Source organism: Phyllosticta citriasiana, assembly GCF_038021145.1.
Source record: "Phyllosticta citriasiana strain CBS 120426 chromosome Unknown IWZ02scaffold_4, whole genome shotgun sequence".
NCBI lineage: Eukaryota > Fungi > Ascomycota > Dothideomycetes > Botryosphaeriales > Phyllostictaceae > Phyllosticta > Phyllosticta citriasiana.
In genome coordinates, this window is record NW_027117281.1 from 168543 (window position 1) to 193507 (window position 24965).

The 24965-nt window shown below is 56.0% G+C and overlaps 10 protein-coding genes across 10 annotated transcripts; 6 read left to right on the forward strand and 4 right to left on the reverse strand.

Annotated features, from left to right (window-relative positions):
• The first annotated feature begins 836 nt into the window (after positions 1-836).
• On the forward strand, positions 837-2860 carry IWZ02DRAFT_197800 (Chloroperoxidase). The gene is made up of 5 exons (XM_066762517.1): positions 837-1521; positions 1572-1752; positions 1807-2130; positions 2183-2360; positions 2412-2860. The coding sequence occupies exons 1-5, from the start codon at positions 1204-1206 to the stop codon at positions 2740-2742; spliced, it is 1332 nt and encodes a 443-aa protein (XP_066624264.1). The 5' UTR covers positions 837-1203; the 3' UTR covers positions 2743-2860.
• Positions 2861-4024: 1164 nt separating this feature from the next.
• Positions 4025-6256, reverse strand: IWZ02DRAFT_445785 (carboxypeptidase Y-like protein A). Its single transcript, XM_066767188.1, has 3 exons — positions 5439-6256; positions 4488-5383; positions 4025-4440 (listed from the first exon to the last, which is right to left on the reverse strand). The coding sequence occupies exons 1-3, from the start codon at positions 5929-5931 to the stop codon at positions 4174-4176; spliced, it is 1656 nt and encodes a 551-aa protein (XP_066624265.1). The 5' UTR covers positions 5932-6256; the 3' UTR covers positions 4025-4173.
• Positions 6238-7603, forward strand: IWZ02DRAFT_445788 (SBDS protein C-terminal domain-containing protein). Its single transcript, XM_066767189.1, has 3 exons — positions 6238-6352; positions 6404-6455; positions 6522-7603. Exons 1-3 carry the CDS (start codon positions 6332-6334, stop codon positions 7433-7435), a joined length of 987 nt encoding a protein of 328 aa, XP_066624266.1. The 5' UTR covers positions 6238-6331; the 3' UTR covers positions 7436-7603.
• A 610-nt stretch (positions 7604-8213) lies between these two features.
• On the reverse strand, positions 8214-9253 carry IWZ02DRAFT_488727 (phosphatidylethanolamine-binding protein; the record flags this gene model as incomplete). Its single annotated transcript, XM_066769495.1, has 2 exons — positions 8214-8926; positions 9058-9253. The coding sequence occupies 2 exons, from the start codon at positions 9251-9253 to the stop codon at positions 8214-8216; spliced, it is 909 nt and encodes a 302-aa protein (XP_066624267.1).
• Positions 9254-9849: 596 nt separating this feature from the next.
• Positions 9850-10741, reverse strand: IWZ02DRAFT_197812 (uncharacterized protein). The gene has a single exon (XM_066762518.1). It carries the CDS (start codon positions 10594-10596, stop codon positions 9958-9960), a length of 639 nt encoding a protein of 212 aa, XP_066624268.1. The 5' UTR covers positions 10597-10741; the 3' UTR covers positions 9850-9957.
• Positions 10742-12589: 1848 nt separating this feature from the next.
• On the forward strand, positions 12590-15160 carry IWZ02DRAFT_445794 (uncharacterized protein). The gene is made up of 2 exons (XM_066767190.1): positions 12590-13861; positions 13910-15160. The coding sequence occupies exons 1-2, from the start codon at positions 12928-12930 to the stop codon at positions 14710-14712; spliced, it is 1737 nt and encodes a 578-aa protein (XP_066624269.1). The 5' UTR covers positions 12590-12927; the 3' UTR covers positions 14713-15160.
• Positions 15161-15272: 112 nt separating this feature from the next.
• On the forward strand, positions 15273-18899 carry IWZ02DRAFT_445796 (uncharacterized protein). Its single transcript, XM_066767191.1, has 2 exons — positions 15273-15672; positions 15725-18899. The coding sequence occupies exons 1-2, from the start codon at positions 15322-15324 to the stop codon at positions 18791-18793; spliced, it is 3420 nt and encodes a 1139-aa protein (XP_066624270.1). The 5' UTR covers positions 15273-15321; the 3' UTR covers positions 18794-18899.
• Positions 18900-19141: 242 nt separating this feature from the next.
• Positions 19142-20191, forward strand: IWZ02DRAFT_488730 (uncharacterized protein; the record flags this gene model as incomplete). The annotated part of the gene is made up of 1 exon (XM_066769496.1): positions 19142-20191. One exon carries the CDS (start codon positions 19142-19144, stop codon positions 20189-20191), a length of 1050 nt encoding a protein of 349 aa, XP_066624271.1.
• A 250-nt stretch (positions 20192-20441) lies between these two features.
• IWZ02DRAFT_197860 (40S ribosomal protein uS7) lies at positions 20442-22047 on the forward strand. Its single transcript, XM_066762519.1, has 3 exons — positions 20442-20812; positions 20976-21159; positions 21277-22047. The coding sequence occupies exons 1-3, from the start codon at positions 20673-20675 to the stop codon at positions 21592-21594; spliced, it is 642 nt and encodes a 213-aa protein (XP_066624272.1). The 5' UTR covers positions 20442-20672; the 3' UTR covers positions 21595-22047.
• A 650-nt stretch (positions 22048-22697) lies between these two features.
• On the reverse strand, positions 22698-24640 carry IWZ02DRAFT_445802 (uncharacterized protein). The gene is made up of 3 exons (XM_066767192.1): positions 24102-24640; positions 23148-24047; positions 22698-23077 (listed from the first exon to the last, which is right to left on the reverse strand). The coding sequence occupies exons 1-3, from the start codon at positions 24561-24563 to the stop codon at positions 22862-22864; spliced, it is 1578 nt and encodes a 525-aa protein (XP_066624273.1). The 5' UTR covers positions 24564-24640; the 3' UTR covers positions 22698-22861.
• Positions 24641-24965: the final 325 nt, after the last annotated feature.

The window sequence follows — 24965 nt, forward strand, 5'->3', positions numbered from 1 at the left end:
ACGTGGATTTAAATGGCACGTTCACGGAGGACGGATTCTGCGTTCAGGCTGCCGGAAGGCTCTTGGATCCGTAACCGTAAAAGGTTTGAATCAACGAGCCAACTGCGACAAAACCACAGACCAGGGAATGCACCGTTGTGTCGATGGGACATGGGCTTTTGCCTGGTTTGAGCGCCCGTTTTCTTCTCTGCCAAGGCGGCCCGAGCGCGGCCTTGTTCGCACCGCAGTTCATGCCTCGACCTCTTCTCCTCCTTTCCCCAACGTCACATTTCATTCACGGCCTGACTCGACCGCCGCCATTCTCTAGCCTTGTCTGGAATCGTGCGGCAGCAAATTCCTGTCTTGTCGATGCCTGGGCTCGTTGGGTTCGTCGCCCCCAGTTGGTGAGACATGACGTCGGTCAAAGCCACCCTTTCTCAATTGGAACCCTGAGAAGCATTTACTTCTACCTCATAGTTGGGAACCCTTGTTCTAAAGTCGTCGAGTCTACGCCGCAGCTCGCCTCTTCCCGAGCCTCGTCCCGACCCGGCAGAACCTCATAAGCATCTGCCGACGAAAGGCCCAAAAGGGCCACGCGCCAACTCCTTTTCGAAGGCCTGTAAGTGCCCTCGGTGATGAACGGACAACTTGGCAGCCTTCCTGCTTGTGAATCGCGGAAGATCCCGTAGCTGATTTTGTGCCCTCTCAGGATTCGTCCCGACTCAGCCCAAGTCCATCTCATCTTCTGCTCTTCTGGAAGCAGCTCGATTTGGAGAAGATCCAAATTAACTATGACTCGGCTTCGGCCCACAAAGGCTAGGCGGACAAGGCTTCCTCCCCCCGCGCCATCCGCGTGTTCCACGGCTACTATTTGCTGCTGACAGGCCTGGTTTTCGGGAAACATGGTTGGCCCCACGAGTAACCAGAGCCTCGGGGACCGCGGTAGCGACTCCTTGTACCTAGGTACTGCTGCAAAAACGATGTCGCCGTAATTGCGACGTCTCTCATTTGTTAGGCCCAGGTGCCATGTGCTCCTGCTCCCTTATGCTGGCTGCCATACATTGAGGCCGCTCTTGTGTTGAGTCCTCGTCACCTCTGCCGACCATTGTCTCTCTTTTCCTGGCTTCAGGACCACCAATTGCACTCGCTTTAGTCATTCCTTGATCTTCTGTGGCATCGGAGGCGTGTTTGGTTTTGCTGTTTATTTAATACCCCTTCTTCAAGATGAAGCTTTTCAACTCTCTTGTCCTCCTTTCCTCGCTCCCGACGGCATCTCTTGTCGCCAATGCTTTTCCGACTTTGGACCCCCGCGCTCTTTCACAGCTCCACCCCGACACTCTTTCCGAAGCTCTCGATCTGGTGAAGAAGCACCGCAACACCAAGCGCCTGTCGCTGTTGTCGGACCTGACTTCTCCGGTTGAAACTACCGGCGATCACGCATTCCAAGCCCCGGACTTTGATGCTGGTGATCAGCGAGGACCTTGCCCGGGTCTCAATGTGCTGGCAAACCATGGATACATTGCCCGCGATGGTGTGACCAGCGTATGTTGCTTGTATCTGTATTAGCTGAGACAGGCGCTCACGCGGGACAGTTCCTCGAGGTTGTTACGGCCATCAACGAAGTCTTGGGCATGGGACTTGAGCTTGCCACCGTTCTTGGTGTCATGGGCACCGTATGGACTGGCAACCCGCTCTCGCTGAACCCTGGATTCTCCATTGGTGGTCCCAACGACGAGACGGACAACCTCTTGGACAATCTCGGAGGCCTTTTGGGTTCGTCTAGTCAAGAAATCGATTTAAGATGGTTTCAATTGACATGACTTCTAGGCACTCCTCGCGGCCTTCAGGGTTCGCACAACTGGATTGAATCCGACGCGTCCTTAACACGCAATGACCTCTACGTGACAGGTGACTCCTGGACCATGAACATGACGCTTTTCGAGGAGTTCTACAACATGGCCGACGAGGACGGCGTGCTTTCCATGGACGCCCTTGCCCAGCAAGCTGCCAACCGTTTCGATTACGCCGTTGCGCACAACCCCAACTTTTACTACGGTCCCATTACTGGAATGATTGCGCGCAATGCTGGCTACTTTTTCCTGGGTCGTCTGCTTGCCAACCACACTGAAGAGCATCCCGAAGGAATCTTGAGTACGTGGTCCATTCCAAATTGAGCCTTCTGGCTCTGGCTGACATTTCGCAGCACAAGAAATCTACAAGAAATTCTTTGCCGTCGTGGACACCGAGGATGGCAAGATGGAGTACAAAAAGGGCCACGAGACTTTCCCCGACAACTGGTACCGCAAGCCCATCGAATACGGCCTGATCCCGCTCAACCTCGACATTGTCAGCTGGGTCCTCAAGCACCCAGTCCTTGGCAGGTAAGCCACCCCACACTTCCACAATCTACAAAATGCTCACAAAAATGGCAGCGTCGGCGGTAACACGGGCACGGTAAACTCGTTCACCGGCCTGCAGCTGGCCAACATCACGGGCGGCATCCTCGACGCCACGTCGCTGCTCGAAAACAACAACCTGCTGTGCTTCGTGTTCGAGGTGCTCAAGACGTTCATGCCCAACTCGCTCTCGCCGCTCATGAGCACGCTCGAGAAGCCCATCGAGATGGTCGCCGACGCCCTGTCCGCCCCGCTGCTGAGCCTTGCCTGCCCCGCTTTCAAGGATATGGAGATTGGCGGTCAGAGTCTGTGGGATGCTATTCAGGAGCGCTATCCTGGCGCCAAAACTGCCGGGTCCAGCTTGTAAGGGGAGGTTGTGGGGTGGGTTTGTAGGGATTGGCGGCGGTCAAGGGATCGTGATGGTGGCTGGGTGGGCCACCAATGTTTATTTCGACTGCATGGACGAGCGACAACTTTTCTCCTTGGTCTCGATTGAGAGGACAACTTTATTTCCTGGCGACATCTTTTGTTCTCGTCAGAAGCTCGTCGACACGCTTCTCGCGGGCTTCGACGAGTGGACCGATGTCGGAACAGCTTCCTAGATGCTTTCCAATACACCACCACTACATCAGCTCTACATTTATTTTTCCACCTCAACAATCGCAAACACGCGGAACCTCTCATCACTGCGTCCGCTCCATCAAAACCAGCGTCGAAAACGCAAACAGACCGAAGCAATCCAACCCCCACCACCCCACCCTGGCCCAACCCGGCAAATCAGCCACCGTCACCACTCCATTGATTCAACCAGCGGTCCGCGGTCCGTCAAACCCGACTCTCCTAGCCGGTCGATCACCGCAGCTCTCCCCATTCCCCGTGTTCCCGTGTACAGACAGACAGACAGACAGACGGCGAGTCAGTCGCGCCAAACCCCTTTGACATGATTCAGTCACGCCACCCCTTGAATTCCACACATAGACATTGCGGCGGCCGGTCAACGCGAGCCGCGCGTACGTGCAATTGCGTTGGTGGACTGTGTATGTATGTAGAGGTGATGGTAAGGTGAGAGAGAGAGGGGGGGGGGTTTACAGGAGAAGTGCCTTGTCGACCCCGTCCGTCCGTCTGTCCGCCTCCTCGTCTCCCACCTCCCATCTGTATTCTCCCATCTCCCATCTCCCAACTCCCCACCGCATCCTCATCTCTACTATCTTCACCTCTACCCACACCGCCATCATCCTCGCACCCGTCCCTCGGCCTTGATCACCACAGACACTCTTCGTTCACAAACAATCTTCAACAGAGCCACGTACAGCCACTCCTACGTATAGACCACCGCGATCATTGTGAATCTACAGATCACTGATCATCGCGGCCTTCGCCGTCATCTGCATACTCCGAAGCAGCTCCCCAGGAGCTCCGAGAGGGCTGGGATAAGGGGGCGGGCGGCGCGTCGATCGCCAAGAACCTAGAGAACGATTGCCGTTCGCCAAGGACGCGTATGAGCGTTGATTGACGGTGAAAACGATTGAGTAACTGAGTGATTGACGGGGTTTGTCGCCAGAGCAGGGTTGGTGCGGAATATATAAGACGAGGGCCTGCCGGTCAGCTTGCTATCCGGCATGTGTCACACACAATGTCGATTGATGGAATGCTGTAAACAGTATCAATTTGACGGACAAAGCTACATATGATTGCTTTTGCCTTTCCATCTACCACTCTACTACTGAACTGCTCGCTTCCACCACGATCCGACTCGAAGCGCATGGCAGTTCATTCCAACACTCTCAAACAATCTTGTTTACTGTCCGAACCACTCACCGCCGATCCAGCGGTTCAACATGTCGAGCGAGGCCTCAGGCTGGTCAAACGGCACCATGTGGCCGCCGGCGTGCAGGCGCATAAAGGTAAAGTTGCCAGAGCTCTTGATCTCACCAGTCTTGCGGCCATTGCCGCCGAGCTTGAGATCCTCGAGAGGCAGAGGAGAAAACTTCTTCTTGCCGGGCCACTCGAGAGCCTCACTCCAGGCCTTGTTGCCGAGCCAGTTGCAGATGAAGTCGGCATCACCCTGAAGCGTCGTTAGCATTTGTAGTAATCGCTCGCAAGATGACTTACAGCATAGATCAAGACTGGAATTTGCTCGAGAAGGCCGGGAACAAGGCGGTGGAAAGGCTGCATCCAGTCGCCCTGGAACAAAAAGTTGCGGTTAATGTCAAAGTTGCAGCTGTCATAGCTGGAAACCTCGGCACCAAGAGCCTTCATGACATTGTCCTTGTTCAAATAGTCCGAGATCCAGCCCATCTGAGAGTAGCAGAGGTTGTCGCTATCCTCGCACTTGCCGCGGACGTCGTAGACATTCTGGCCAGTGCGCTGGTAGGGACCGATCATGGCATTGTTGCAGTAGATGGAAGCAGGCACGCAAGACCAGACGCTCTCGCTGTTGTAGCAGCTCTGGATCAGGGACTGGCAGCGGGGCAGGGCGTTGTCCATGGCCTGGCACTCGCTCTCGTCAAGCACAGCAGGCCAGCCGCCCTCTCCACAAGCCATGGGCCTGTAGTACTCGTACTGAGTCAAGCCATCGGTGAGACCGTTGCCAATCAGGACCGACTTGAGGTTGATGTTGCGCTTCTTGTGCGAGAGAATCTCCGAAGCAAAGACGGGAATGTAGTGGCCGGCGTAAGATTCGCCGGCAATGTGAAAGTCCTGGCTGGCGTATTCGGGGAATTGCTTGAAGAAGAGGGTGAGCAAGGCGTAGACGTCCTTGCCGGCGGCGACCGTGTTGCTAACGGAGCTGCCAGAGTAAGAATAACCAACGTTGACGGGTTGGTCAAGGAAGATGACGGAGGCGTTGCTGTTCCAGGAAGCCGGGTTGTACTTGACTTCGCGTTCCTTTGTGATGGACGAGGGGCCGAGCTCCATGAACAGGCCCGTCAGCGAGGAGCAACCGGGGCCGCCATTGAGCCACAGGATGACCGGGTCGTTCTTGGGGTCGTTGCGGGACTCGAAGAACCCTAGCGAAGCTCTGTTAGCCCAAGCTGACGGTTTGAGAATGTTGACATGACTCACAGTAGAACAAGTGCTTATCGTTCTCATCGTCATCAAGGTACCCGCTGTACTGCTTGACCGTGTCGACGCCAAGAGACTTGGGGTCGACTTTCTTGGTGCGGAGGCTGTAGGCATCCAGCCTCCCATCGACGTCGCGCTCCTTCTCGCCCTTGCTGTTCTCGACCCAGACGCTCTGGACGTCGGCACCCTTCATGATGTGGTCCCATTCAGAGTCAGCCTTGCGGCTATGCGGTTTGGGAGCCGAGAAGAAGCCGTTCTTCATGGTCTTCTCGACGGCCTCGGGGAACAGCATGGTGAGCTCGTCCCAGACCTCGCGGAACTCGTCGTTGTGGATTAGGTGCTTGAGGGCGTCTTCCCAATTGCCGAGCGACCCTCCAGCGTTGGAGGCGGCATCGGAGGCATCGCCAACGGGCTTGTTGTTCTTGAAGACTTGCTGCTCGGCCAGCACCGTGGTGGCAGCTCCGAGGAGGAGCGCGGAGGTGGCGACCTTCATGATGCAATCAGCTCGTAGAGATGATTTGAGGTCGAGAATCGAATCGAGACAGGTGTGATGGAGATGGAATGGAGGAGATGAATGGTCTCGTGAGGAGAAAGAGTGATGACGGAGTGGAGGAGAAATGGACTGGGGTTTGGGGGTGGAGGAGAGTCAAAAGTGGAAAGCTAAGCTAAGCTCCGGGAGCTGCAGGTGGGCCGGAGACGACTTCGGGGTGCCTGACGGGAGGTTGGGGTCATGTCAACCTGATAAGGTGCCTGGCCTTCCCTATCAGCTCTAGCGCCAAATCTACGTCACTGCCGCAATGACTAGGTCTGACCTCAAATCTTCTGTTCTGCGAGCCTTGCCGTCGTCTTCTTCGCTCTCTCCCACACCATCCACACACGAAAATACCGCCAAAATGCCTGTGGGAATCAAGACGGCAAGCTCTCCATGTCCTCTGCTGTCGAAATCCCTACTGACCTGTCTGCAGCCTGTCAACCAAATCAAGTTGACCAATGTTTCACTTGTGCGCATGAAAAAAGGTCCGCCAAAAAAAAAACACCTCTACCTGTTTCGACACCAACCTTCCTAACACCGCGCGCTGGCAGGCAAAAAGCGCTTCGAAATCGCATGCTACAAGAACAAAGTTCTCGAATGGCGCAGCGGCGTCGAAAAAGACCTGGACAATGTGCTGCAAATCCCAAACGTCTTCATCAACGTCAGCAAAGGGCAGGTCGCCAACAAGGAGGATCTTTCCAAGGCCTTTGGCAAGGACAGGCCACTCGACGACATTATCCTCGAGATTTTGAACAAGGGCGAGCTGCAGGTGGGCGAGAAGGAGCGCAACGCGCAGCTGGAGCGCGTGCACAACGAAGTCGTCGACATTGTCGCGGGCCGCCTCGTCGACCCCAAGACCAAGCGTGTCTACACGACGGGCATGATTGAAAAGGCGTTGGATCAGTTGAGCTCGCAGACGGCACAAGCGCCCGCGCAACACGCCAGCGGCACCTCGACTCCGACCGCGTCTTCAGCCGCCGCGGCGAATGGCGGCGATGCGCCCAGGAAAGATTTGCCCCGCTGGACCGGCGTCACGACCACCAAGTCGGCCAAGTCGCAAGCCCTCGAAGCCATGAAAGCCCTCATCGCGCACCAACCCATCCCCGTCGCGCGCGCCCGCATGCGCCTGCGCATCACCTGCCCAACCAATATCCTCAAGCAATCCGCCAAGAGCGCACCGGCGCCAGCCGCATCGGCCGCACCAAGCAAAAACGCAAAGAACAAAAAGAAGGACGATGACGAAGACGCAGACGGCGACGACCAAAAGGCGCCCGGCACCGTCAAGGACCGCATCCTTGCGCTCGTCGAGCAGGTCGAGAACCAAGACGTGCTCGGCGACGAGTGGGAGTGCGTCGGCTTCGTCGAGCCCGGCGCGTATCGCGCGCTGACCGAATTCATCACGACGCAGACGAAAGGCCGAGCGCGTGCAGAGGTGCTGGACATGGCTGTCATGCATGAAGATTAGGGATTAAAAAAAAAAAGAAAGAAAGAAAGAGGAGATAAGAAAGAGGAGATAAGAAAGACAAAAGTGCCAGAAAAGAGAGGAAAGGGGAAAATTACGATAGCATATTCAACTATCCGGCAGCATATACACCTCCACATGACACCAGGCGTTCAGGGCGAGTGACGGGCGGGCGGGCGGGCATCGGCATTTCTCAGGGTCAGTCTCATTCACGTTGGAACGAAGGGAGGAGTTGGAACGGAACAGGAGTACGATACGGTAGACGGGCAGCCAGACAGACGACGGGTGCTGGCTGGCTGGCTAGCTCGCTTCAATTCAGCGTCGACCAAATGAGCCACCACCACCACCACCACCTACACAAAAAAAAAAAAAAATGGACAGATGATGACGAACCACGATACCTCCTCTCAAGGTTCTTTTCCAATATCCGCTCGCGTATTTATCGTTGTCATTCATCATCGTCATTCTTGGTCATGATTCATCTGCAAGAGCCCACTCGGCCGAACATACGTACGCGGGAAAAGCAGCAAGCAAGCAAGCAAGCAAGATAAATAAATACAAGCGAAACCAGACAGAAGAAGAAGAAGAAGAAGAAGACGAGAAGGAAGACGAGAAGGAAGACATCCACCTTCTTGTCTCGTCTCGTCTTGTCCCTCGCGTCCAGTTGTTATGCCATGGCTCTGATATACCGTCCGTTCATTCGTCGGCAAACCCCTTCCAGTACTTCTTCACGCCTCAACTCAACTCAATCCACGCACCCACTCATTCACTCCCTCACCCCTCAACCAATCAACCACACGGCACCAGCCAGCGCTCCAATCAAAGCACCCAAGCCCAAATTCTCCCTCCTCTCGGCGCCCGAGCCCGAATTCGTCGGCGCCGTGCCACTGGGACCAGCAGTAGTGCCGCTTCCACCACCGCCGCCCGTCGAGTTGCTGGTCGCATTCCCACCACCGAGCGACGAATTGCCAATCCCCGCCGCCGCATCCGAGCCACCATACATCTCCGTCCCATTGCCGGTGGTTTGAGAACCAGCCAAGAAGAACGTCGCCGCAACCGGCTCGCCCAAGTCAGCCTTCTGCACAAAATCCGTCGCATTGAACAGCGTGCGATTCATGCCACCACGGCGGGCCTCATAGTCGGGCGGCAGGGTGAAATTAGCCGGGCCATCGGGCTGGCGGAAGACGAGCAAGATGTAGCGGTGCGGCGCGACGCTCGGGGGCGCGGGGCCCTGATAGGCGACGATGGGCTCGGTCGTGCCCGCGTCTAGCAGAGAGATGGCCGTGTCGTTGGCGGTTTGGGTCTCGGTGCTGCGGCTGAGGCGCGCGCCGGGCTGCAGCCAGTGCAGGATTTGGCTGCTTGATGTGTTTTGCGGCGATGGCGCGTCCGGGTCGACCATTAGGACGAGGTAGGTTGCCGGCAGGGTGGAGTTGGTGGGTGGGCCCAGCGTTGTGCGGTTGGCGGGGAGGTAGATTTGTGGGGCGGATTGGGTTACTTGGGGCCAGTGTCAGTAAATGCCGTTGTTTACATTCCCTGTGCGTCTCTTTTTCGTCATGCGTTCTCTTCTTGGTGTGGGGGGGGGGCTGCTCTGGAGTTGGGGATTCAGGGAAGAGGGTAAGACGCACAATTTACAGCAAACACGCCGCCGGGCACGAAGAAGAAAGGATCCGTGCTATTCTGTTCAAACGTCGCCAACAACCTGTCCGAAGCGCTGGGCTCAAAGAAAGGCGGCGTCTGCGCCTGCGCCGTGCCGGCAATGGAAGAGACCAGCAGCAGCAATAGCGACGACAGGCCGCGCGAGGAGAAACGTCGTGACGACATCATAGAGGATGATGGTGGTTTTGGTTGTGCCAATGGTAATAGGATGGTACAGTAGTAGAAACAATTTGTAGAATGTGACGGTATCAATTGATTGATTGTGGGACGCGGGGGGGGGAAAAGAAAGAGGCGAGAGTGATGTAAGTGAAGCAAATCGCGCCGCAGCAACGGCAACAATGTGCGTGACGAGGGAGGGCCGGGGGCTGCCCGTTTTTTGAGAGATTGCGGGGAAGAAGGACTTCCTTGGGGGAAAGAGGCGAAGCAAGCCGACGGGCAGCAGAGAACAATGGATGTCAATGGCAAGCAAGCAAGCAAGCAAGAATGATGAACACGCAAGAGAGAGAGAGGGGGGGAAGAGAAAAAAGAGACAAACCACCTAGGCGACAGGGAACGGCCCTGCGCAGGTGATGTGATGCAACAGCCAGACTGACCATCCGATGCCCATCCATTGGAGGCTGCCCCTGGACCACGACCTCGCCCATGTCCCCTCATGCTTCTTTAGCAGTCTTGGGTTGCTTCTCCAGCGCTCGGCGACGCGCAAGCCTTTTTCTGCTTCTTCGACAAACCCATGTGCAGCCGACCCATGAGGTGCGTCCGTCCTTCCGTTCTGCCGCCGTTGGCGTCTGATGTGCCAGCCCAGACAAGACAAGACAAGACAAGACAAGACGGACCATTGCTTGCTTGCTTGCCCGGCTAAGGTACAGTCGTCAAAGTCCAAGTCCATGTTCAAGTTCACCCCCGCAGCCCAAACCAAAGCATTGAGACCGGACAGCCAGCACATGGACTTCTGACGACGACCTGACCTGACCACATAGGTCACCGCTCGGCTGGTGCTGGTGCTGCTGCTGGTGCTGCTGCTGGTGCTGCTGCTGGTGCTGCTGCGGCAATGGCGCGCCAAACGTCGCAACGAGACAGCTCTGAAGCGCTACTCTTACACGGTGCCTGTCTGTGGCTGAAGGATGTGCGCAGTGTGCTGCCTGCTGTGACCTACCTAGACGGCCATGGAGTACAGTACATGTAGGAAGTGTGGTAGCACCCGCACAGGTCCCGTCTGTGCTTGAGGTGACGGACGCGACCATCCATGACGTCATTGATCGATTTTGCCCAGCGCCGCCCGGCTTTCCATCTCCCGGCCGTCTTCGCTTGCTCTCCGCCTCCTCCTCCTCCTCCTCCTCCTCAACCGCGTGTTCGACGGGCCAACCTGCCCGAAGCGTGTGAAGGGCTACCAGGCTTGCTGGCGAACGCAATGGTAATGGTTTTGACGTTGGTCGTGCTGGTCGATGGTGGTGGTGATGGTGTGAACCACAGCCGGTGGTATTGAATGCGTCAGTATGAGCAGGGTACATGCAGGATCGGTCTACCCAGTCGAGCTCTCTGGAGCGCTAGGTGAGGTGGTGGTGCCGGGAAGCTTTTCTGAGCTTGTTATACTACATGGGAACATGTGGGAAGGGAAGAGGAAAAAAAAAAAAAAATAGATGTGAAAATATAATTCGAAATTTATCCAAGCATCAATAATCTCTGAACCTTCTCGGCCAGCCACGCCACGCCCGCGTTGCGCCTCGGCCCGCCGAACCCAATTGGCCATGCTAGATTGAACCGCTTTACAACTTGAGCGCATCAACTTGGCCGCTCAGAGAGCGGACCAGAAGAGCAACCTCGGCTCCTCACTACCCGACCGCCGTCCTCCTAATATCAATGCCATTGTGTCTGGGTCGAGACAACGAGTCAGTGAGCGAGCCACAAAGGTATCGGCTCCAGCTTTGCTCCCACGCAGAGCTCCTGGGTATACATAGCAGTTCAAACGAAGTCTAGACGGGGAAAAAAGATAAGCTTTCAATAGGGTCATGCATTGGACAAGTGCAAGTGCCGAATGATGTCGACTTCAAGCGTTCAGACTCAAAGACGTTGCTTAAAGAAGGCATCACAGCGTCGCGGAGTGCTCAAGATACTAGTGGGGAGTGTTCTCCTGGCTGAAAGACGAGAGGCAGGCCGTGATAGTCGGCAGTCTCGATTCCTCTGGCCACTTACCAGTAAACGCATAAAGCGACGGGCCTCCGAACGACCAGCAGTCATTTGTGTGTTTTCTTTGCCGCAACGCAACGTTCAGCTCGTGCGTGGGAGCGCGGGCCGGGCTGAAGCCAACCCTACGAGGCATGTGGCTCGTGGTCGGAGTGTAATGCAGGGCCTGAGCTGAGGAGTCCGCTGTAGATATTCTCGGATTTCGACAGCATTTGTACATGCCTCCTGAGTCTGTGAGTAAAGCCACAGAGTGTGGCCGTTGTAGGAGGTCATGGTGGGAGAAGCCTCGAAGCTTAGCAGAAGGCGACGCCGCAGCAGACCTGTACAACGGACGCGTACGTGTACGACCACAGTCTTTGTCCAGCGTGCCCGATGATAAAGTATTCTGGATGTGGCTGAGCACAGTCGGAGTTTACCTCGTCACATACTGCACAATCTTTGGACGAGTCCAGATTCCGGGTAGACACTTCTTCCAGCGCGTGAGCGACGAAAAGTATGCAAGGGCGGCCGCCTGCAAGTGCTTGTCAAGAACAAGAGGGAAAAAAAGTTCAACATCGGCCAGTCACCGTGGCGTGACAGATGACGGTCCAATTCCTCACGACGGCCTCCCCAAGGCCTGCAGGGCTCTCCTTTGCTCGTGTCTTTTTTGCGTCGGCCAAGGTCCCTAGCAGTGTGAGCCGCTGATGGCCCAAAGCAAGGTCGGCGAGCTGCAAGAGTTGACTGGCTTGAAGCCTATCTCCGAGCCGACGCCATGTCGGCCGAAGCACATGGCAAAGTCAGCAACGCGCTGAACTCAGCACCGATACCGTCCTGAATCGACTGGCCGTTTCAAGCCTTTGTTCTCTTGTTGCAAGCAGTAAGAATGGAATGGGAAGTCCACGATGGGTCGAGCGGTCCAGTTCTTTTCTTCTCCACTTGGACTTGGACGAGCAGATGCGAGTGTGGAGGCTCCAGACACAGCAGGGGCGAGAGGGACAAAGTTCAGGCAATGCCGTCGTGGGATGCTTAGTGTTAGACGGGCGGGATAAAGTTTGGCGGAGGATAAGCAGAGGATGCGCATGCAGCGTGAAGAACGACAGCAGGACATGACGGTCCCTTAGGCTAGCGATCAGTCAGAGCAGAGTGCCAGGTCAGATCAGTGGAGCGCCAGCGGAGGGTTGACCATTTCGAGCCAAGGCGGGCTGAGGAGCCGGAGATGACCTATTGAGCGAGCGAGGCGCAGCCCTGAAACTCAGCAACGACAAAACGCTTTGGGCCCCACTGCACTGCACCCACCCCCAGCCATCTGACTGGACCTCCTCCCTCACCCTCACCCTCACCCTCACCCTCACCCATCCCCATTCCACCACCACCACCACCACCACCACCACCACCACAACTCTCCTGGACCCGCTTGCGACGACCTCTACGCCGTCGCCTTTTGATCCCGAATCGCTCCGCTCATCAATCCCCATCGCATCGCACCGCATCGCTCGCCCGCTCCAAGGCCAAGCCGCCAGCTGGTTCCCAAAATAGAACGCTGACGACGCTTTCTCACTGCCTGTCTGCCTGTCTGTCTGCGACTCCCGGGGACCCGAACACCTCTCCATCAAAACACCACCACCCTCCCGCCGCCTTACCAAGCTTTTCGCCCTCCACTTCTCTCTCCCATCGCCGTCATGTCTACCATCGCGGCCCAGCCCATGGGCTACCAGCCCTTCACCAATCAGTGCTTCGACCCGGACATGGACAGTCTGGTCGACTTCAACGCCATCCAGTCTCCGGCTCCTGCCAGCTCTTCGCAAATGGCCCCGTCAACCGTTGCCTCGACCATGGCTAGCCCCACTAACAGCATCCTCCCTCTCGACCAGGCAGAAGACCACCAAACTCCCGCCAAGCCCAGCCATGAATACGAGCTCTTCAAGCAACAGACCGGCTTGCCCACCGGCTCCCTTCCGGGCATTCAAATGCCGTCGATGAACCAGCCGGCGCGCGAATCATTCAGCTTTAGCAATTCCGGCCTCGGCTTCGACGATGGATGGGGCGACTTCGACATGGACACCAACATGGGCAACTCCGGCTCCATGCCCGCCTTCTTATTCGGTGGTGAGGGTGCGCAAAAGGATGACTTTGTCGACCCTCACAACATCCAGCAACAGTCGCAACAAAATGTCCGATTCTTCCCGGGTATGCATCAGCAGCAAGCTGCTCTCGCGGCCAAGGCGCAGGCGCAGGCCCAGCAACAGCGACAACAGCAGATGCTCCAGCAACAGCACGAGCAGCACCAGCAGCAACAACGACAACAACAACAACAACAACAGGGTCGACAACATGCGCAAAGAAAGTCAGCTCAATTCACTGATGCGCGTACCGAAGAAACCATTGCGCGCGTGGTCAACCAGATTCGCCAAGATAGCATCTTGCACTCCCAGCAGACGGATGTGAATGGCAACAACGTCCTGCCCCACATCGTCAAGATGAAGAAGGACGAGGAAGAGATGGATGAGGATGAAAGACTCCTCGCCAGTGAAGAAGGCAAGAAGCTCAGCAGCAAGGAGCGCCGCCAGCTTCGCAACAAAGTGTCTGCCCGCGCGTTCCGTTCTAGGAGAAAGGGTGCGTATTCCATCTTCTCACGCTGTCTACCTTTCTAATATGATGTAGAGTACATTTCGCAGCTCGAGGGCGAAGTTGCTGCCAAGAGCAACGAGGCCAACGACCTGCGCATTCAGAACCGCGCACTCAGAGAGGAGAATGCTCGCTCGCGGGCCTTTATTGAGCGCCTGCTTCGCCACCAGGCTTTTGTGCCGTTCCTTGATGAGCTCAGCCGCGATCCCGCTCTGGCCGAGCCCGCGAAGATGCCGGCCGCTCCGGCCACCCAGCAAAACTTCAACACGGCCCCTCCCATGATCAAGGAGTCTTCGCACGAGAACTCTTCTCAGATGGGCATGTCGATGATCAGCGAGCAGTCGGCCATGTCTTTTGACATGAACAACAACAACAACAACGTCAACTACTTCCCTGGCAGCGGTTTCAATTTCAACCAGCCTCAAGTCTTTGCCGTTCTTGAGCTCCCCGAGGGCCCTACCAACCCCTTTGACTTGGAGGGTCTCTCTGGCAAAGGTAGCTCTTCCATCTTCTCCCCCATCGAGGATACTGTCAAGCCCGACTATCCCGTGATCGAACGTCCCGAGATTGTCTCGGAGACGCCGGTCGCCAACGAGCCTACCGATGTCGTCGAGGTCGATGACGGCAATCCCGACTTTGCTCTCTACTACAACTCGCCTGCTCCCTCGTCCGTCTCCAACAAGGAATCGCTCTTCGGTCACATTGCTCCCGAGAAGGCCTTTGCCCGCATCGAAGTCACCCTGAACAACGAGACTCCTGAGCAGCAGCAACAACGCTTTGAACGCGCCACCGCCAAGCTCGACGCCCTGTGTGAGCGCATTCTTGCCGCGTGCTTGTAAACATGATCTTTCGTATTCAAAAGTGGAGTAGGGGTTGCGGAGAACGTGCAACCATTTCTTTCGTTGTGTTTATTTCCTTCCTTTACTTTGTGGATATTTAGAGACTGGACTTGGTGGGCACGACTCTCGTTTGATATCAAAGCGGCATCCGTCAATTCACATTTCTTTTTCTTTACTCTTTAGGATGGAGCGGACTGAGCTCAACATCTGCCATAGAGCAGGGATTTCGGCGAACAAAGGCGCCTCGACAAGCTTCTTTTTGACTTGGGGTTGGGGAAACGGACAACAGGTTTTATTCGAGCTGTGATGACAGCATCGATTGGATAGGCAATCTTGAAATCATTTACATGCACATGTCAGACCTCTGGTGTATAATTGTAGCCAGAAAATTGCTGTGAGAGGGAGTCACAACAACTCCTTGGTGAGAATGGCAGTGTTTGAAGAAAAACTGAGGCTTGTTGTCAATATTCCGCGTCGCCAGAAAACAAAAGCGATGAATAATTCACTCTTCGAACACTGCTGACAAGGACCAGTCATGGTCGTCAAAAAGTGAGGCAGTGGTCAGGCCCAAGGCAGAGAACCGAAGTCGCCCCGTGCTACATTACCGGGATGCAGGAATCACGTCGCCGCGGCGAACTTGGAAATTCTTGGAGCTACTTCCACGACCCACGTTCTTCGCCAGACGATCGCACGCCACTCGATTTTGCTCATGCTCCTTTTCTTCCGGTCGCCACGATAGCAGGTTTAATTCAGCGTCGCGTTTCAGCGGTGGCTCCGCATCCCAAAGCCGCACGCTCTCTCGCGAATGTGAGAGCCTCTGCGCCTCTACGCTCACCTCGCTGGGCGCTCTGCCGTAGAACTCTTACCTCGACGCCTGTAACACATTCTTTGTTCGGCTCCATCTGGGGTGAATACCTGGAAAATTCTCAGCAACCTCAGCAAAGAAGGACAGAGCAGCAGGTGAGCGACTTCATTGCGAGACGTCTATATCAAGTTGAAGCTCATGAACCAGTCATCTTCGCCCCACCGAACCAAGGTTTCCGCGAGTTTGCGCCAAGCCATGCAAGCATCATTGAGGGTCGTTTCGACGCCCACGGCGGACACTCCTAGCACCGTGGTGGTCATCAACACCGACAACAAACAATACATGATTGGCAACATGGGCGAGGCCACGCAGCGAACAATGACGGAGCTAGGCGTGCGTCTGGTAAAGATGAACGATTTCTTCCTGACCGGCCGCTCGGAATGGAGAAACCTGGGAGGCCTGCTGGGCATGGTTCTCACCAAGGCCGACCAGACGATTCTGAGCAGTCAGGACCCAAAAAGGAACAGCAAAAGCAAGGAGGAACCGACTTCGCTGAGTATCACCGGACCCCCAAACCTCAACTACACCATAGCTACGAGTCGAAGGGTCATTTTCAAAAGAGGATTGCCGTTGCGAACTTCTGAGGTTCGGGGCGATTCGCCGAGAGGAGAGAACCAAGAGGTACTGCCCTCGTTTGTCGATGAAAACGTCAGATCATACCCCATGTCCATTTCACCTCTTTGCGAACACCCGTCGCCGGTGTCTTCGACCTCGAGCGGTAAAAAGAGAGGCTACGATGAGATGAATGATGTCATTTCCACGTCCGAACCAAATGAAAAGGACCAATCTCCGACAGTGTCTCAAACCCCAGATGATTTTGCTGAACAGGTGGTCTCGCGCATGTTCAACTCCGACTGGCTTCGCGATGCTTTGTTTGAGAAGAGATTATCCGCGGTTGCGCTCCCGGCCACGGTCTTTTGGCGCGCTCCTGGCAGCAACAAGATTGAACCGTTTGATTGGTCTGCTGCGGACCAAGATCCGATAGTCTTGGTCCGAGAACCTTGGCCGGCAACCAAGATTGCAACTCTTCCTCCTGCCGAACCGGCAATGGAGGCGATTTCATACATAATCAAGACTGCCGACATACGAGGCAAATTCGACGCTGCCAGAGCGGATGCACTGAATGTGCCGAGAGGTGCAGAACGGGGAAGGCTTTCGAAGGGGAGGACCGTGCAATTGAATAATGGAGACACGATCACGCCTGACATGGTCGTGGGCCCGACGCGCTTAGGCATGGCTCTTGCAGTTGTCGATCTCCCTTCTGTCGACTACGTCAAGCCACTCATCAGCCGCAGTGAATGGGAGCTTCAAGAAATCAAGGACAACCTACAGCTCATTGTCTGGATTCTCGGGCCAGGTGTTGCTTCCGATCCAGTGCTCAAGTCCTTCATGGAGTCTTTGCCTCGGGTCAAGCATCTTGTATCTTCCTTGGATCTGGGCTCGAATCAAATAATGTTCAAGAAGAGCGCTGGGTCGATACTACGCATGTCCAGAACAGACAAGAAGAGATTTGAGCAGGTCTATAGCGGCAATCAAATCTTGTCGCCAACCAGCTATGAAAGGTATCAGCCGGCTGCTTCCATCTGCCTGGCGGAGAACGCTGAGCCACTGGAGCTCTGTTCCGAGTACCTGCTAAAGCCAATGTTCAAACCTGTTGAATCCCACCTGCGGAAGCCTGGATTCAACCCCAATGCAGCCCTTGCGTTCCTCAGAAGCGACGTTCTTGAGGCCGCGAGCGAGGCTAGAGCAAAGATCGAAGAGTCCAAGTCGGAGCTTGCGCAGTGGCGAGCAAAGGTTCCCTGCCCCGACGCAGAAGTAATTCCTCTGGGGACCGGCTCAGCATTGCCTTCGCTGTATCGCAACGTGTCCGCTAACCTGGTACGGGTCCCTGGATACGGCTCTTACCTGTTGGATTGCGGAGAAGGCACCTTTGGTCAGCTGCAGCGTGCATTTAAACCTGCTGAACTTGTCAAGATTTTCAAAGATCTCCGCATGATTTATCTCAGCCACCCTCACGCCGACCACATTCTTGGCATAGTTTCTGTCATCAAAGCGTGGTACCACATCGTTCACAAGGGTCGCCCATCAAGTCAGAGCGCCTTCGAAGCGTTGGACTCCATTCCAGCAAATCCAGAGTCGGCTGGAGCTACTAAGCGCCTGGCTGTCGTCGCTTCCGCGGGCTTGCTCCGATGGTTGAAAGAGTACTCTAGCGTTGAGGATTTTGGATACTCGCAAACCTGGCCTATATGGTGCCAGGACGACAACGTTAAATTGATCGAAGGTGAAGAGGAAAAAGAGGTTCCCCGATCCCTCTTTGAGCCCCTACTTGGTCTTCAAAATCTACAGACGTGCAAGGTCCACCATTGCCAAAACGCCCAAGGAGTCAGCCTTACGTGGCCGGAGGCAACTCGTGCGGATCACTCGGATGAGGACAGCAAGCCGTTCAAGGTTTCCTACAGCGGTGACTGTCGCCCGAGCTATGCTAAATTTGCACAAATGGGCCGCCATTCGACTCTGTTGATCCATGAAGCCACCTTTGAAGATGGACTGTTGGGCGACGCCCAGGCCAAAAGGCACTCGACAACCAGCGAGGCGTTGGCCGTCGGCGCCCGCATGCGCGCCAAGTGCGTCCTTCTCACGCACTTCAGCCAGCGATACCAGAAGCTGCCCGTCTTGGAGCGCGAGCCAGAAGGCAAAGACGACGACAAGGCCAACGGCGAAAACGAGTCAGCGCCCACCGCCGCTGCTCAAGAAGAGGGACAAGAGGATGACAACGCCATGGACGTCGACGGCCTTCCAGCCGAGGCTGACGCCTTCAGCGAGATGGTCGACAGCGCCGACGGCATCTTGTTGCCCAAAGAAGTCGAAGCGTTTGCCCGGACTAACGAGTCCTCTAAGGCGCCCCCCAAGGTTGTCGTCAACAACGACATGCGCATCGGCTTTGCCAGCGATCTGATGAAGATCAAGATTGGCGAGTTTGCCGAGCTCGAGTACTTTGTCCCGGCCATGGAGAAGTTGTTTGCCGAAGAGGTGAAGGAGGAGGGCGAGGCTGAAGAGGGTTTGGGGAGAAAGGGGGAGGCAAAGCCCAAGGGACAGCCCAATGGCAAAGGCAAGGGCAATGGCAAGAATGCCAATGGGGGGAACAAGCAGCAGAAGCAGAAGTGGAATGCGAAATGGAATGGCGGAAAGGCGAAACAGGGCGCAGAGAAGAATTAGATGTGTAGAAGCGATTCTCAAATAAAATCATGTATAGTTAGAAGGCATATTGATACCGTTGACTTTTGTCCTTCTCGAAACAACCCTTCTCTAGCCTAGTCAATATCATGAAAAATCCATCTCTTCAGTAATTCGTGCGGTTACTGAGCATACCTATTGGGGACGTCCAAAAAAAAGTCATGGCCAACAATGCCGACGTCACAGGCCGGACATTTTCCAGCATGCCCGACACCCTTCATCTCTACAACATTGCCAGCGCATCCGAACCCCCAACATGCGCTTGCCTGCCAGGCTCAAAAATACCTCTCCTCGAGACATGACACGCACCGCAACCGCACGCCACACACCATGAACCCATTGCGCGCCATCCAATCCATCCTGAACCGGCTGCTGCCCTTCACGCGACCCGGCACGCCACTCCTGCAAGACCTCATCCACACAGCCTGCCTCGTCGCCTTTCTCTACTTTGCGCCGCAAATCTTCGAGAGCAACCGCAGCGGAGAACGACGCCACGATGACGGCAGCGCGCAGCCAGCGACGGGCGGCGGGCTAGACGCCCACGACAACACCGTCGCCGACCCAGACGCGCTGCAAGAAGACGACTTTCTCGCCACCGAAGACGCCGCCGACATCGAGGCCGAAGATGCCGCTGCTGAGGCGGCTCTTCATGGCGTCGATGCTGCCCAGCACAACCAGCCGCGAGTCGACGACGAGCTCGCAGACGACCACGCCGCAGGCCCCGCCAACAACGACGACGACGACGACAACAACAACAACAACAACAACAATCCTGCTGCTGCTGCGGCGCGCGCCTCGCGACAGGTGGGAGCCAAGAAGGCGCGCTCGATTGCGCGGCGCGACCAGCGACGGGCGTACCACGAGTTCATGCGGGCGCAGGGCGAGGCGCAGCGGGCGCGCGACGCCGAGGGCGCAGAGGAGCGCAAGGCGGAAGCTTTCGAGGAGAAGAGACGGCGGGCGGTGGCGGAGGCGGCGTTGGAGGAGAAGGCGCGGCGAGAGCGGGAAGAGCGGCGGGAGAGGGAGAGGAGGGCACGGGAGGACGAGTTACGAGCGCAGCGCGAGGCGGTGCGGCTTGTGAAGGACGGACTGGAGAGACGGGGCGTTTTGAGGGTTGAAGATGTCATGTGGAGGGTTGGGAAGAGAGGTGGTGAGGGGAGAGAGTGGTTGGAGAGGTTACTGAGGGCCGAAGGTGTGGTGGGAAGGGGCAGGAGTGACGATGGCTTTTTCAGGCTCGTCACGGCGTCTGGATGGGTTGTCAAGGTTGGACATGCTGATATGGTGGCGGCTTGGGAGAGGGCTGCAGAGAAGGGCATGGTCAAGATTACCTATGCGGATTTGGGTGCGGCGTTGGGAGAGGTGGTCTTGGGTGGAGCGAAGTAGCTACCAGCATCATTCCACACATGAGACGGGCCCTGGACAGCATTCATTGGCTCTAGACATTTATAAATGTATCTGAGGAATATGATCATGTCTTCTCTTTGCGCATGGCCCGTGCGGGTTGATGGCGGGTGGTTGTGGGGTGATAGCTGCAAGGCTCTGCTGCATTTGACATTGACATAGCGGTAGGGATTCGTTTGACGGTAGAATCAATCCAATCGAGGAGAGAATGAACAAGAGAAGCTACTTCGAGCTACATCGCGTTGCTGCAGTTGAGGTGCCGTGGTGTTGAGTGTTGGCGTCACGTGAGCGCTAAGCGAGGCTCGTGCGGCACTCAGTTGATCCGGGCCTCGTCTGAAATTATCCTCGACAGTACCGGCGACAACAACCTAATCCCCCCCCCACCGACGACCGTCCAGTCTCGACAGACGACTCTAACCTCGCTCAATCAACCCACCCCCAAGTCGTCGCACACCTGGTCAACATGTCTGAGGGCGAAATCGAGGTCGAGAGCCCCACCGGCTACCCCGTCCTTCCCAAGGACGTCACCGAGGAGATTGGCAGCATCAAGCTGTTCAACAAGTGGAGCTTCGAGGATGTCGAGATCAGGGACATCTCCTTGACGTACGCCTTTTTCCTTTCCTTTCTACTGGTCGCACGCACCTACGGATAAAAAAAAAAAAATTGGACGAATTGGCGCGACCCAGGCGCGGTGGTGGACTGAGGGACACAATTGCGATGAAGCTCCATCGAAACCGAGGCCAGAAATGCTGACCGATGATTGCAGCGACTACATCCAGATCCGCACTCCCGTTTATCTCCCCCACTCGGCCGGCCGCTACGCCGTCAAGCGCTTCAGGAAGGCCCAGTGCCCCATCATTGAGCGTCTGACCAACTCTCTGATGATGAACGGCCGCAACAACGGCAAGAAGCTCATGGCCGTTCGCATCGTTGCCCACGCCTTCGAGATCGTACGTACTCCAAAACAAGCTGCGAAGACAAACGCGCGAAGCAACAGCACCCGCGTTTGAAAAAAAAAAAAAAAAAAATTATAAAAGCTCAGGACCTAACACAACAACCACCTACAGATCCACATCATGACCGACCAGAACCCCATTCAGGTCGCCGTCGACGCCATCGTCAACTGCGGTCCCCGTGAAGACTCGACCCGCATCGGTTCCGCCGGTACCGTCCGCCGCCAGGCCGTCGACGTCTCGCCCCTGCGCCGCGTCAACCAGGCCATTGCTCTCCTGACCATCGGCGCGCGCGAGGCCGCCTTCCGCAACATCAAGTCGATCGCTGAGTGCCTTGCCGAGGAGCTCATCAACGCCGCCAAGGGCAGCAGCAACTCGTACGCCATCAAGAAGAAGGACGAGCTGGAGCGTGTCGCCAAGTCCAACCGGTAAAGCGTTGGTTTTTCTTTCGCTCGCTGTGTCTTGGGGGTGCGTCTTGTCATCGTCGTCGTGGTCGCGTGCCGCCCGTCGTCCTCCTTCTCGCATGCATGCACATGGTCTTTTCGTTGTGGCATCTCATCGTGGTCTGATAGGTGGACATGGATGATGGGGGCAAATGCGAGGGGCGGGGCAAACGGGGGGAAAGACGGTCGTGGACTACTGCGGTACGGGCGTGGTCGTAGCAGTGGTGGTGCAGCAGCAGCCACACACTACTACCCCTTATTAGTTTCGGGGTAAACAACAACGGGGGTTTACGTTGTGGACCTGGGTTTCCTTGTTTTCTCTTTTCTCGATCGAACCCCCCCGCAAAATCATGAGGTGCAAATGAACATGAAAAATAAGGACCCCTTTCTCTTGAAACTCTTGCGTGGCCCTTGTCTTAGCCGTCCCATCACGTTTGGTCTCGGACATGGTACTGTGGGCAAGCAATATGTGATCAAAAGGTAAAGTTGAAGTCGTGAAGCGAAAAAAATGTCGACACCCGGCAACGCACGCAGAGCCCAAGACAACGAGAAGAGAGGCAAAAGCGCGAGCTCAGCCTTGCTTCAAAAACACGGCACGACAGACGAAAAAAGGAAGAGGAGAAGGAAAAAAAGAATTGATATCTACCAGCCGATCCGACAACGACCTAGAGCCCCAGGGGTATCGACGCCTTTGAACGCCTTTCTTCCTGCCTGCCTTCCTGCCTGCCTGTCTGCTTGTGTCTAAAGAACCGCTTTCTCAACATCAGTCGTCATACTCCTTTGTGTCCGCCTGCCCATCCATGCATTCGATACGAGTCCAACACACTACATCCACCAGTACTGCGACCAAGAAGAGTAGGAAAAAGGAGAAACGAGAAACGACGGCAGACGACAAAACCCAGACAACCCAAAACCAAGGAGACGAAGAAAGAGAAGAAGAAATTGATTCGCTGCACCACATTAAGTCTCGCTCGCATTCGAACGACGCCGATACAAGCAATCCATCTACTGCGTGGCCGCCGGCGCGCTCCAATCGCGCCGCTCGACCATCTGCTTGCGCGGCGTCATGCGGCCCTCAGCCACACTGCGCGAGCGCATGCGACGCTGACGAATCTGCTCGAGCGCGGCCTCGCGGTCAAACGGGCGCTCCTTGAGCGACGGCGTGCGGCTCAGAGAAGATGTTGCCGATGCCTCCATGTCTATCGTAGAAGTGGGACGGGGCGAGTCGAGAACGAGGGGGATGGTGGTCGTAGTCGTTATGGTGCGGACGAAGTGGTTTCCGGGAGTGGCTGGGGGCTGGTGTTGAGGTTGTCGGTCATTCCGTTGTTGGCTGTGGCCGTGGCCGTGGTTGTGGTCATGCTGGGAGGAGTGGGAAGAGGAGCTGGGGTTGCGGCGGGCGACGGAAGGGACGCGAGGCTGAGCGGGTTGTTGGCGTTGATAGTGTTGGTTGTTGGGCTCGTAGGAGGGAGTAGCTGAGCGGGAGCGCTGTGGTAAGCTGGTGGACGAGGTTGGAGGAGGAGCTGTCGCGACGGGTGGTAATACCTCGTGTGCTGTGACGGCGGAGGCGTCCGCGGACGTTGTTATCGAGTCCTCCATCGCCGTCTTCTCCTCCGCTGCATCTGGCTTGGAAGGTGATGTACGGAATGTGCCAGTGGTCGGGCAGAACTGCACTTCTTCAGCCGGAGGAGTGGCTGGCTTCTCGACTGGCAAATCGACGACGTCCTTCATTTGAGTGTCGTCCCCGGTTGGTGGTGGAGTGAGTGTTGCAGGAACGCTTGCTCTGATCTTGGCCATCTCTTGTTCAAATGTGTCGTCGTGAATGTAGTTGCCTCCGCTCATCTCAGCAACTCGGCATGAGCAGCACTGAAACTGACATTCCATCTTCATGTAGTCCACGGTATCCTCTGCCTGCTCTCTCCGCCGGCGCTCCTCATTCAGCTGCTCTTGCAATTCGTCGAGCTCAATATCGCGAGCTGGCAGAACGAAAATATCGTTTCCAGAGGCACCTGATTGAGGGACCTTTCTCGGCGAGCGTTTTGGTGATGCAAACTCGTCATCCTCGTCGTTTTGTGCAGGCGGCAGGGCAATCATGCCTTCTGCAGCTATCCTGGCAACCTCTTCCTCTTTCAGGCTCGTCTTCAGCGCATCGCGCTCTTCCTGAAGCACCTTAAACTGCTCCCGCATCTTTTGCAGCTCTTCCTGAACCCCGACCAGCTTGTACTGGGCGTCAAACGCCTCCTTTTCTCGCTTCTCTGCCTTTGTCTTTTCCGATTCAAAGCCAGATTGTGTGATGCGCAGGGAATTGCGAGTGCCCTTGAGTTCTTCTTGCATTTTGACCAATGCGGATGAGGATTTGAAGGCCTCCTTGCGAGCCTTTCGGATTTCTTTTTCGTAGAGGCCCTGGGCGTGGCTATGAGTCTCCTTTGTGCGGTGCAGCTCCTCCTGCGAATCATCAGTCTCGGTTGCAGTTTAGAAACACATTACTGTGAAGCCCACCATGACGCCTTCTAGCCTCTTTGAAACCTTCTTCTCTCGGTCTCTCGAATCCTCCAACTCCATGCGCATCTTGCGGGCCTCTTCCCGGACTTTGTATGCTTGACGCTCAATCTCTTCTTTCTGCTCTTTTGTCTTTCGTGCATCGTTTTCAGCCATCTCCCTCGCCATTTCCATGCGTTTCAAGGCCGCTTCGTCGCGCTTTGGGTCGCGGATATCCAGGGTGTTGAAGCGAGCGACCATGCCCTGAACGTGGGCGTCCGAGTTGCGCGTGGGCGACATTTTCGGGGGGCTACCGAGCTTGATCTCAGCGGGAGAAGCAGGCAAACTGCCTCGTGAGTGGTTTTCACGGCCGTTCGGGCTGCCGCTGTGGGGCGAGCGGATGCCATTGAGTCGTTCGGGGGAGAGAGCGTAGAGGGGCGTTCCGGAGGGAGAGGCGGCCATTTTGAGGGATTTCGAATCCATTGAAGCCTTGGTCAGGCCTGCGAGTTCTCGTAGAGACAGTGTAGGTCAGTGGGGGCGTGTCTGACAAGTGGTGTTGGGTACGCGAGAGTTTTGTGCGGAGGCGACGGGTCATGGTCGCGCGGTCTGTGTACGCCAAGATCACCGGGGCAACCGTCAATGACAGGGTGGGATCGAAGTTGGGCCGCAAGAAGACAACGACCAATTCTCTTTCTCTTATGGATTGTAGATTTCTTTGTCCTGCGATTGCAAGTTTTTAATGGCTAGAGAGACACCTGGCGACCTTCATGTAATTTAGTTCATCTAGAAGGCGGACTATCTAGCCATCTGCATGGCGGGCCGCTCAATGAGCCAACCTCCCGCTCCACCTCTTCCACAGTGAAGGAGAGGATAAAAAATTGAGCC